This window comes from Helicoverpa zea, chromosome 7 (assembly GCF_022581195.2).
Source record: "Helicoverpa zea isolate HzStark_Cry1AcR chromosome 7, ilHelZeax1.1, whole genome shotgun sequence".
NCBI classification, from domain to species: domain Eukaryota; kingdom Metazoa; phylum Arthropoda; class Insecta; order Lepidoptera; family Noctuidae; genus Helicoverpa; species Helicoverpa zea.
In genome coordinates, this window is record NC_061458.1 from 7,290,387 (window position 1) to 7,302,908 (window position 12,522).

Below are 12,522 nucleotides of genomic sequence, written 5' to 3' on the forward strand. Positions count from 1 at the left end.
TTGAAAGTTTGCTCAACAAATAATTTTAATGATAAGTATTTACTTAGGAACATAAAAATCATTTCCATGGACAAATCAACGTAAATGAAATACTTTTTATATTAAAAGGCGTGGATTTAGAATGTTTAATTATTTCGTGTTTATGCTGGCAATTAAAAAGGTACCTAATTATCTGTGGAAATATGTAATGTGATGATTTTTCAATTTTTGCAATAATTTATTTCATTTTTTTCAATCAAAAATGGCTAGTGAAAATCTTGTCAAAGAAAATGATTCCCAAATATAAATTAAAAAATACCAAATATTTTAGGGCTTTGTAAATTTTATTCCGCAAAACAGTGACAATATTAACTTTAGCTCTCTGTAATTTCACAAATGAAAAATAAAAGCACACGAAAAACAAATCACAAAATAACGTACTATGTGTCAACAACAGACACGTTTCCATTGAGCATTATTCTTTAAACATACAGCAATGAATAAATACTTACCTACATGTCTAAACGCACACCACCACGACAGCAGTCATACATAAGTGTATCTATAGGTATCTATACCCTTCTTCTAATACAGTCCACTTGTATGCATTTTTAGTTACAAATAAACCTTTAAAGCGTCCACACGTAGTTTTATGTGCAAACACCGTCCAAGCAAAACTCATCCTTATCGCCGTCATCATATGGTCCTATTTCGAACCGAATCTTGTCGCCTACCGGCGGCTAACCGGCGTGCGTCGTGAACAAAGAAAGCGATAAGGAACACGTTTTTTAATTGCATAGTTTTGTGGACGGACTGTGACATCGTTAATATATTAATATCGTGGTTAATATTATAACAAACAAGAACATTAGCTGCGCTTGCCATATTCAGTGTGTGATCGGATTACGAGTAAAAACTTACTGCAAGTGCTAGTTAACACGTGTTCTATGTGCTCACCAACCGCTACTTGTGGACCTTATTTTGCCAGTGAAGCTTACGAGTGTTAAATATCTATATTGTCATGGAAGATCTTGTGATATATCAACTTGAGCTATTAGATAACCTAAAGAATGCAGAGAAAAACTATAAAAAAACGCCGAAAGATAGGATTAAAAGACCGTACTTGGAAACAAGGTTAGAAATGCTTGAAGAGCTTTGGAATAACTTTAAAGATGGACACAAAAAGATTGTTTTGAGCATCAGCAGTGACGAGCAAAGAAAAACTCCCTACTTTAAGGAAAAAACATATGAAGTGTTTCAAGAATTGTATGTGCAATATAAGTCGTCTATGAAGGAGACTCTTCAGCCGTTCCTGGATGCAGCACAACAAGCTTCAACGCCTTCTACAACTGAAGGTCAAGGGTCATTCGCGACGTGCTCGGACAGTAACGAAATAAAATTGCCACGTATCAATATACCTACATTCAGCGGCAAATATGACGAGTGGCAGACATTTTACGACCTGTTTACAACACTAATACATAAGAATACGAAATTATCTCCAGTGCACAAACTCCATTATTTAAAAAGTAGTTTAAAGGGTGAACCTGAAGTAATCCTTCGTAATTACACCACGACAAATGCGAACTACACCGATGCTTGGAACGAGTTAATACTGCGTTATAACAACAAAAGATATAACTGTAAGGCTATTTTGAGAACTTTTATATCACAAAAATCTATACATACTGAATCGGCGAGTTGTATAAGGCATCTATTAGACACAAGTTCTACGTGTTTAAAGTCGTTGAAGAATTTAGACGTGGACACCGATACATGGGACTTAATTATCACCTTTTTAATAGAGGCCAAACTAGATCCAGAATCAGTAAGACTATGGGAACAACAACTGAGTACATCTAAATGTGATATACCTACATGGCCAGATTTAAGAAATTTTCTTGAGTCTAGATACAGATCCTTAGAGATGATCGAAGCTAACAAGACAAAAACGTCACAACCGAAGCCAGTAGCTAAACCTAAGTCCTTTCATGCGAATGTGACCAAGGAAGGGAAAGAACGTGAAGTTAAATGTGTGTTATGTGGAGATCAGCATTATATATATCATTGCAAAGCATTCGCCGGTATGTCTACCAAAGAAAGGCAGGAGAGTGCCAAAAAGAACAAACTTTGTTTCAACTGCCTCGCGCCATCACACTCGGTGAACAAGTGTCGACAGTCAGCGTGCTGCAAACGATGTGGACGTCGGCATCACTCCCTTCTACACTTCGAGAGAGAAGAAAACGCCGAGAAGTCCAACGAGGGGACAAACACGACTACAGGTACCAATCGTGAGGCGTCGCTAGGTGAGTCATCTTCGTCAATTAATGCTGAACATATCGTATCTAATTTTTCAACTAAGCATGTTCAAACAAATACGGTGTTATTAGCTACTGCTAAGGTTTTAGTTAATAGTAAGAACGGTTGTAAACATATTATTAGGGCCTTGCTAGACCAAGGGTCACAAGCGTCATTTGTATCTGAGGCGACTGTTCAGTTACTTAATCTTACACGTGTATCAGTGAGTGGTTGGGTGTCCGGTGTGGGAGAGGGGCAAACGAAAATTAAACACATGGTTTCACTCTGTGTGAAATCACGCCACAATCCCAATGAGTCAATTAGAATAAATGCGTATGTACTGCGCACATTAACAACACTGTTACCCACCAGTTATCTTACATTCCCCGATTGGTTAGAACTTCAAGGACTGGATTTGGCCGATCCAGGGTTCACAACACCAGGTAAAATAGATATTTTACTTGGAGCTGAGGTTTATGGCAACGTACTGTTAGATGGTATTATCAGACACCCTGAGGGCAATTTAGTGGCACAAAATACAATCCTAGGGTGGGTGGTATCTGGCAGGACGACACTTGATGATAAAACCGGAAGGAAACGCATCACAACCCTACATGCACAGATAAATGACGATGATTTACTGAGACAATTTTGGGAAATAGAGAGGGAACCAAACAACATAAAAAGAAAGTTTTCAAAAGAAGAAGAAATGTGTGAAGAATTTTATGATGCCACGACAGTGAGAGATGAAACCGGACGGTTTGTAGTCAGATTACCGTTTCAGAACGAAGAGCCAGAGTGTAAATATGGTGGTTTGAGGGAGATAGCCATTAAAAGATTTGAATGTTTAGAAAGAAAGTTGTCAAAAAATCCTAAATTGCAAGATGAATATCGTAAAGTAATGGATGAATATTTAAAATTAAATCACATGGTAGAAATCACTCCTTCAGAAATTGATAAACCGGCTGTCTATCTTCCTCATCACGCAGTGTTACGAGAAGACAAGTTGACTACAAAGCTTCGTGTAGTGTTCGACGCTTCTTGCAAGGGTACAAATAACGTGGCTTTAAATGATAACTTGTGTGTTGGACCTCAACTTCAGCAAGAGTTGCGACACATATTAATGAGATGGAGAACACACAGAATCTGCATAACATCTGATATAATTAAAATGTATAGAATGGTCAGAGTATCAGATGCTGACACAGACTATCAGAGATTAGTGTGGAGGTCTTCACCCGACGAGCCTATTAAACACTTCAAACTTTTAAGACTAACTTTTGGCACAGCTTGTGCACCATACCTCGCCGTGAAGTCTCTACAAACACTTGCTAAAGAAGGGCAGTCAATTTATCCTATCGCAGCACAAATAACAATGTCTGACTATTACATGGATGACCTGCTTTCTGGCTGCGACACAGAAGAGCACGCAGTGGAAATATACCACGAGATGAACAGCCTAATGAACTCTGGGGGATTCCAACTACAAAAATGGAGTAGTAACAGTGAAGCTGTTCTACAGTACATCGGAAAGAATAATTGTGACGATCATGAGTTACCTTTAAAGGTCAATAGTGTTGTTAAGGTATTAGGGGTAAACTGGAATCGTGAAACCGATAGTTTTGAATACACAGTCAACTTGCCGGAGCCTCAACAACCTGTAACAAAAAGAACTATTCTTTCCGAAATAGCTAAGCTATATGATCCTTTGGGATGGATAGCTCCCGTTGTAGTAGTCGCAAAGATGATCATGCAGAAATTGTGGAAGACAGGGCTCGAATGGGACGAGCCTATTGACGGTGTCTTGCTAGCAGAGTGGAATCGATATCGGGAGAATTTAGCACACATCAAAGGCCTTAGCATACCACGATGGCTACACTACAGTAACACATCAAGTGTAGAGTTGCACGTCTTCGCAGATGCATCTCAAGTCGCATATGGAGCAGTAGTGTACATGCGAGTCGTAGACGAAGAGAGAGTATACGTCAGTCTTATAACGTCCAAAACAAAGGTAGCGCCAATAGAGAAACAAGTCTCAATTCCAAGATTGGAAATCTGCGGTGCGGCCTTGGCGGCTAAACTAATTTTAGAAACATCTCAAGTGATATGTGTGCCTAAAAGCAAGTTATTTGCGTGGACAGATTCCACCATTGTACTCGCTTGGCTAAAGGGTGGGCCAAGCAGGTGGAACACTTTTGTGAGCAACAGGGTGTCAGACATACTTAACACTGTAGATTACGAACAATGGGGGCACGTATCTACAGACATGAATCCTGCTGACTGTGCGTCACGGGGCTTACAAGGATCAGAATTATTAAATCATTCCCTGTGGTGGAATGGACCAACTTGGCTGTCTAACCTTAATATGAATATAAACGTTCCTTACTACGAAGATACGCATGAGGAAGAACGCACGAGAACTTTAACTGCTATATACAATACTGAACAAGAGTTAATCTGGACAAAATTTTCGAGTTTATCACAAATGTTAAGAGTAATTTCATATTGTAGACGTTTTCTAAATTTCAAATTACCTGTATCCGAACGTGAACATTTTTCTAAGTTTATAACGTCAAAGGAATTGTCAGAAACTTTAAATAATTGTATTAAACAGGTGCAATCTATTGAATTTAACGAGGATATAAAGCAGTTAAGGTCTCGTGGTTACGTGTTAAAAAGGAGTAAGCTTCGCAACCTTTGTCCCATTGTAGATAACAATGGAATTTTAAGAGTTGGCGGGCGTATTCAGAAATCAGAAATGGCCTATGACACACAACATCAAATAATTTTACCCGCTAATAGTCATCTTACCAGGTTAATAATTAAAGATGCACATTTCAGGACAATGCATGGCGGTCCTTTAGTGATGCTAAACTATCTAAGGTCAAAATACTGGATCTTACGAGCTAAAGATCTAACAAAGAAATTATACCGTGAGTGTATTACCTGCATTAGGTATTCCAAAAAGAATATCACGCAGCTAATGGGTCAGTTACCTGACGTGAGGGTAAAAGCCGATAGGGCTTTTAAATCATCTGGTGTGGACTACGCAGGCCCCATCAACATTCGTTTCTCGCCAGGCAGAGGAGCTAAATCGTACAAGGGATACATATGTTTGTTTATCTGTATGGTAACGCGGGCCATACACTTGGAAGCAGTTACAGACATGACTGCTAAGGCATTCATTGCAGCTTTCCGTCGCTTCACGTCGAGAAGAGGTCATTGTCACGATGTTTACAGTGATAACGGCACCAATTTCGTGGGTGCAGATAGACAACTGAGGGACATGTTCAACAGTGCCAAGTCTTCCATTCCTGGTGAAATAGCAGAGTTGCTAGTTCTTGAGCGTACTACATGGCATTACATACCTCCTCACGCACCCAATTTTGGCGGTCTGTGGGAGGCTGGCATACGCAGTACCAAGACTCATCTTAAGAAAGTCATTGGAGATGCTACACTTACGTACGAGGAGTTAACCACAGTATTAGCTCAAGTCGAAGCATGTTTAAATTCGCGACCCATAACTGTATTAAGTGACGACCCTAATGACCCCCTTCCACTCACACCCGGTCACTTTCTGATAGGTGAACCTTTATTAAACTTAAGTGATGAAAACTATACAAATTGTAATATTTCTAGCTTAGACAGATGGAGGCTAACACAAAAAATGGTCAACGATTTCTGGAACAGATGGCACAAAGAATATCTCGTAAATTTAAACCAAAGATATAAATGGAATACCAAACAATCTGAGCCAGACATCGATGACATTGTAATTCTAAAAGAAGATAACATTCCTCCTAGTAAATGGATATTAGGCAAAATAATTAAAAAACATGTGGGCCCAGACGGCATTACTCGTGTTGTGTCAATAAAATGTAAAAACGGTGTCTATAAACGACCAGTAAGTAAATTATGTATACTACCTAAAAATGCAAACTAATTTCTTTGTTAATTGCAAAAAACAACAGATAAATTTTGGCCGGGATTCGAACCCGTTACAAATGCATTAGAGTTGTTACGTCATCACCCATACCTTTATGTTACGCATTACTTATGTTATGTAATTCATAACGTCCCATAACAATGTAAAAAATCTATTTTTTTGAGTTAACTAGTGACTCATACTTAAATTACTTACCTAAATATATGTTATAATATTGTTAGTACTTACCTTTTTTGTTATCAGAATGATGTAAACATTCCTAGCTCCATAACATCCTACCTAAACATACCTACATATAGCTAAATAGCTAACTAAATAATATCGCACGGTGGGCGGTTAGCAGCTATGAATGATTAACCTTTTTTATACTTACCCGTTTCTTTACAGACAAAGGCAGCAGATTAAGTTGGACAATGTGTCTTATTTGTGTACCATACAGATTATTGTTCTTTGACAATGTCAAACTTGATCTGCCACCATTTGTTTTTCTACCTACTATCTGTTATAATGTGAACTGTGTTCTATCTGATATACTTACCAGTTATGTAAATTTAACAGTACTTTAATTTTAATTTACTTTTTTTTGTTAATACTAGGCTAGTGGTTTGATGTTACTTGTTTATTTTGTTTTCATTTGCAATTAAGTGTCTTATGAACATCATTGAAATACGTTTGTTGTTGTCGTTTTGTTTGCAATATCACTAAAAGGATAGATCCTTTGGTGGGCGGAATGTCTAAACGCACACCACCACGACAGCAGTCATACATAAGTGTATCTATAGGTATCTATACCCTTCTTCTAATACAGTCCACTTGTATGCATTTTTAGTTACAAATAAACCTTTAAAGCGTCCACACGTAGTTTTATGTGCAAACACCGTCCAAGCAAAACTCATCCTTATCGCCGTCATCACTACATCAATAGAACCGACACTGGTTGACATCTATTGACCCTCAGCCCATTCATCAAACCGCCATCTGTGGGTACAATCGGGGACAAAAACAAAGGGACTGTGCCAATCACGTCACGCTCTCGCTAAATAATAATCATCAAGGTAGAATTCCGTGGATAGCGGCTACGACAGCCGCGCGCGGCTTACGACAGTCGTCGGCCGCGCGCGACAATAGTCAACCTATGAAAATGTATGGCGCCGCTGCCGAGGTCCGCGACAGTCGCGCGCGGCCGACGAATTTCGTAAGCCGCGCGCGGCCGTATGCATCTCAACATGGTCTAGCGCTTAGTAACATCTATATAATTTTAGTAAAACCAGAATTGAATCGTTTTTTATTTAGTCGGCAAAACTTCCTTTTGTTTTCATTACAATACAAATGCTTTTGAATCAGTATTGGGTAGTATCCTTCATCATTTCTACTTTTTAAAAATAGGGTCGATTGGTAATCTATTTTCATAATACAGCCACAGCAATACGTCATCCTCTTCTTCTTCAAGGATATCAATTAGCACTTCGACTAGAGGGAACGGACGAATAAAATCTACTAATTTCAACACAATGCCGCGCGCGGCTTACGAATTTCGTCGGCCGCGCGCGACTGTCGCGAGCCTCGGCAGCGGCGCCATACATTTTCATAGGTTGACTATTGTCGCGCGCGGCCGACGACTGTCGTAAGCCGCGCGCGGCTGCGTAAGCCGCGACCCACGGAATTCTACCTTTAGAGACCGATAAAACTCAAAAATAAGTCTCTGTGGTAGACAGTAACGAGGTTGACAAAGGATAGGCTGACAATATAGAAAAAATGTTGTTGAACGAAAATACACAGAGTGTACAAAAAAAAATGTTTCGATAAATTGATCAGTGTTTTAATTAATTTGTTGGAATGAATATCGCATATTTTCTGTTTTATACAAACAAATTAAAAAACTAAACGTTTTATAACAACAAATATTTTTATAAAATGCGTTATTTTGAAGGTAAGGTGAGAGGCGCAAAGCCAAAAAATATCTCATTTTCTGTATGACATGTTCTTTAGCATATTATCTTGCAGCCTCAAGACTTGAAGTAGACACAACATGTCTGAACATTTGTATGCATGGTGGTGAACCCTTTGCTGAGTCGAGGATCCTTGGCGTTATTTTTTCCTTTACATTTTATGCTCTTAACGTTTTGACGCGCACTTTCGGCTCTGCATGTATCGTCCTTAACAAGCAGAGATTTCTTTTCGAATGAGAAATTTTGCTTTCAAGGAATTTCAAACAAAAGTTTTAACAACAAAATGTTAATTTAAGTTTGATTAGATAAAAAAAAAATATTCCCCAGCTTTGGAAAAGTCCTGATGTAACGGGGTCAACAAAATACAGTTCTAAACACATACAATATTAACACAGCCAAACTAACATTTCATCTACCAAAATTCGAGTATCATGTTACATATTGTTATTGAAATTCACAGCCTAAATTAAATTTTAACTAAACAATTTATCGTACTGATCAAAAATATTTCAGCAATCCTGATTAATTTAGCAGAGTGGTAAGTTAGTTTTTGTCACAAATTAAAATTAATATCAGTTTGGGATCCCTGTCAAAGTCTAAACATTAATCATGATTACAGTTAGACATGTTATAGATTTAGATAGCTGGATAAAGCTTTCGATATAAATTCGTATATTATAAGTAAAATGGATCGACTTTTTTCGTTTTAAATTATATATTCCAGAAAACAGAATAATCTTTACTAGGTATGCTAAAATCGTGATTTTCGATCGAAAAGAATTGTTTATGAATGTAAAATATGATATAATAAAAGAATAATTAAAGTTTTTTCATGAGAATCAAACTTGTTTAAAATTTTTGTTAATACCTTTTCTCGGATAATAAATGTTATGAACTCATTTATTCCTTGTGAAAACAAAACCGACTAAAAGAGAGTGCAAAACTGTAAAAATGAATTTTATTATTATAATATGAAAATGTTCTTTAAAATCATAAATTATTTATTATGCTTAGAAAACTTTTTCGCTTTGAAGTCTGGGTCTCCATCACAGTTTTTAGTATCTCTTTGGGGAGAATACTTAATTAACTGAATCAAACTTCAATATTATTTCAAGTGCTGAGTTTACAATTCAAGAAACATTATTTAAACTTACAGCTGATACCTACAAAATGTTAATTACTTCAGCGCCGTTTTAAGTCGTATTTAAATTAAATGAAACCTGAGGTTACTTCAACCCTCAAATTAAAGTCAGAAAAGTTTGATTGTAACCCGTTTTATAATTGCTAATCTTTAATTTTCTTCTTGAAACGCATAATGAGTCATTCATATCTACATACTTTGTAGACGTACTCGTTAAACTTCTGGAGATTTTTTTCTGTGTGAGGAAAACTAGACATATGAATAACTATGTGATTTTTATTGATTGTGGCTGGATAGGAATGTTAAAAAATTTCATAGTTTCCACGTGCGGTTCTCACTTGACTTAATGTAAGTCCTTTTGTATACGGAGTCTATATACCCATTTATCATAATCGACATTCTACGCATTTCTATTATACGGATATAACTTGACAATACGTAGGTACACAATTTACTTTCGACGGAATGTCACTCTCTTCAAACGCGACCAAAGTCTAATTCATCAACGCAAAGGCAGCCCGCAATACCACAATCTTTTCATAACAATACATTGGAGGTATATTCACGCTAATTATAAAACACTGAGGGACGTCATTAAAACAGTACTTAAGGAGTTACGATCTACTAAAAGCTTTGCCAAAGCTTTCTGCAGAGAACTGTTTATGCAGAATGTTAGGCCGCTGTGAAATAAAAAAGTTAAAATTATGAAGCACTCATTGTAATTAAAATGAAGCTTAATAGCGTATTTCTTGGCTATTACTTTTTGCCCCTAAAAGCGGTTCTTGTTTTGTTTTACGTTGTATCCCAAATCAAACACACGTTACATCTCTCACCTGTTTAAATCAAAGTGTTACAATCTTTTTAAGTTCACTTTATACCTATATATAAATATTATTGTGATAAAAGAGATAACTTGAAACATTCATTAAACGAATTTTGTTGGAAAATAAATCGGAATACAAAGAACTTTTAAGCCAGCACTTTCTGACTGACAATCTCCAAAGCAGTACGTCAATCGTCGGTAATCGGCCGCCGTCGGCTAAATTTTGCTAAATCTCTCTATTCTCATTCGTTTCATTTCCGTTGACTTGACCGCATTTGGACTGTTACAGTTGAAATTTCATTTCGGGTTTCAAGTTGAATTCAATTCAAATTGTCATTTAAATATCGTACAGTTGAATTTATGTATAAGCTTCTGTATCTTATGACACTAACTTAACTGAATATAAAATCAATATTATCCTACGTTAGAACTCAAAACAGTTCTGAGTACTATTTCGCAAAATACAATACTTCAAGACCTTTTATTTGATTCCTAAAAACGTATGCACTCGACTTTCACGTGACATGTTGAGATAAGTCGAACCCAGATCAAATTCACACTTGATTTAATCTTGAATAAAAATTCCAATGGAATCCCTTCTATCCCATCTCATGCTTATTTAAGGTCATATTATTTTTACTCGAATGGTCGTGATAACTGGCGCTAGACTATGAAAATGTAGTGCAAATTTATTATGTTAATGAACAAAATACGTGAAAATAAATTCACGCTATGCGAATATGAACGTTAATCAAAAGTAGAAACGAATTATTTAATTAAATGAATTGCCAGTAATGCAATTATATATGAATGTATTTATTTAATTACGCAAATTGTTCTGATACTGCAGTAATTCAAATGCCGAGCTAATATAATTACAGATGTAATGGAAAAATATTACCTGCGTTATGAAAAGTCCATTAAAATTAACTAAAAAATACTTGTGTTAACACGATAAAATTTACGTTGGCATAAGCATGTATCAGTGTATTCATAATCAGGTCTTTGTTCTCGAGTTTGACAGAGTCGAGACATCCGCCACTCGGCTCGAGTTTGGCAAGAGTCTTCGTCAGCATGCCCGAATGTACGTACACTTTAAGCTCCTTATTATTTCTCCACATTATTTTGGATATAACTTTCACGAGCAAGCTATCGATCAAAACTTAGTGTTTGTGTGTATTTATAGTCTGTGCGTAAACTTTTCGTATGTTTTTTTTTCTTACTTACTGGAAATTTTGAAAATTAATTTTTACATTAATTTAACTTTTTCATCATTATGATACTATTTTATATTGTTATGAATGTACTTTATTTTCCAATATACCCACTGATAATTCAAAGTACCTACTTAAAAACTGTATTTCTCTTGTGAGTTTTTCTAATCAGGCACTTAGATAATACTGAATTTGTGAAACATTTACCTCTAAATGTTTTCAGTAGAAGCAGATAAATCTAATTTCCTTTACAGATCCTTCCAAAATCCGTGTCACGTCAAAAAGTCGGTGTACTGTGATCGTGTATCGAGCTATCCCTCTCTGTAAGGACCATCTACACACTGTAGGGCACTCGACCTTCCCCAATGTAAAGGGAACTCTGTTTTAACTTCATCTTCAGGATCCTTCCCTTATTGATTACGTTCAGTCTCGCACCGTTAATTTTGAGTAGCTGCTCCAATAAACAGACTGTAAACAAGACTAGTTTTAAATGTCAAGCGTTTGCCAAGTTTTGACCTTTATTGGTGATTAGTCATCTGTGTTAGATAGTTATTGAAGAAATTTTCTTGTTTTGATGTTAACACAGTCTAATAATAGTAATTATGATTTTAGCTATAATCTCGAGACAAAGCAAAATAAGCCTCTTTAGTATTTAAACCTACATATTTATTTATGAAGGCTTAGTGAGATTTAAAATACTTTTCAGTGTTATAACTTATATTTTTAAGGTTAACAGGCGTCACAACACAGTCCGTATAAAGCATCATCGCTATGTATTGCCAAAATATTTATATTATCTTTCCGAAAACTGGACAATTTCAAGAGTCGTTTAGAAAACTTACCCTTTTTTAGTGCGGTCCATTTTCTAAATCCACATGAACTTATATTCTTTTGACATAACAACGCACAAAAAAGTAATTTCGCAGTTTGAAACTCCATTCCGACGGTTGTCGGTTACAACCGGGGACAACATTTGTTCGAAGCGACAAAGTTAAATAATAATAACGCGGGCAGGACGTTTTGCATTACGCCAACACGAAGTTACCCCGACCTGTGGTGGAATCACGTGGAACTACTAAAAGGGTTATGCTGTTGAGTACGAAAGAATTGAGGTGGTAGGTATGTTGTAGTGAGCTATTTTATTGGGTGAATTTAGTGGACCATAAACTTCA

At 36.5% G+C, this 12,522-nt stretch overlaps 1 protein-coding gene across 1 annotated transcript; it reads left to right on the forward strand.

Moving 5' to 3' along the window:
* Positions 1–501: 501 nt before the first annotated feature.
* On the forward strand, positions 502–7,076 carry LOC124631893. Its single transcript, XM_047166529.1, has 2 exons — positions 502–4,885; positions 4,955–7,076. The coding sequence occupies exons 1-2, from the start codon at positions 1,001–1,003 to the stop codon at positions 6,218–6,220; spliced, it is 5,151 nt and encodes a 1,716-aa protein (XP_047022485.1). The 5' UTR covers positions 502–1,000; the 3' UTR covers positions 6,221–7,076.
* The last annotated feature ends 5,446 nt before the right edge of the window (positions 7,077–12,522 follow it).

Excerpts from the sequence above, each read along its gene's own strand:
- LOC124631893 (XM_047166529.1), top strand. The coding sequence starts at position 1,001 with ATGGAAGATCTTGTGATATATCAACTTGAGCTATTAGATAACCTAAAG. Across the intron at positions 4,886-4,954 it reads AAACTTTAAATAATTGTATT|AGGAGTAAGCTTCGCAACCT; the intron begins AAACAGGTGCAA and ends TACGTGTTAAAA.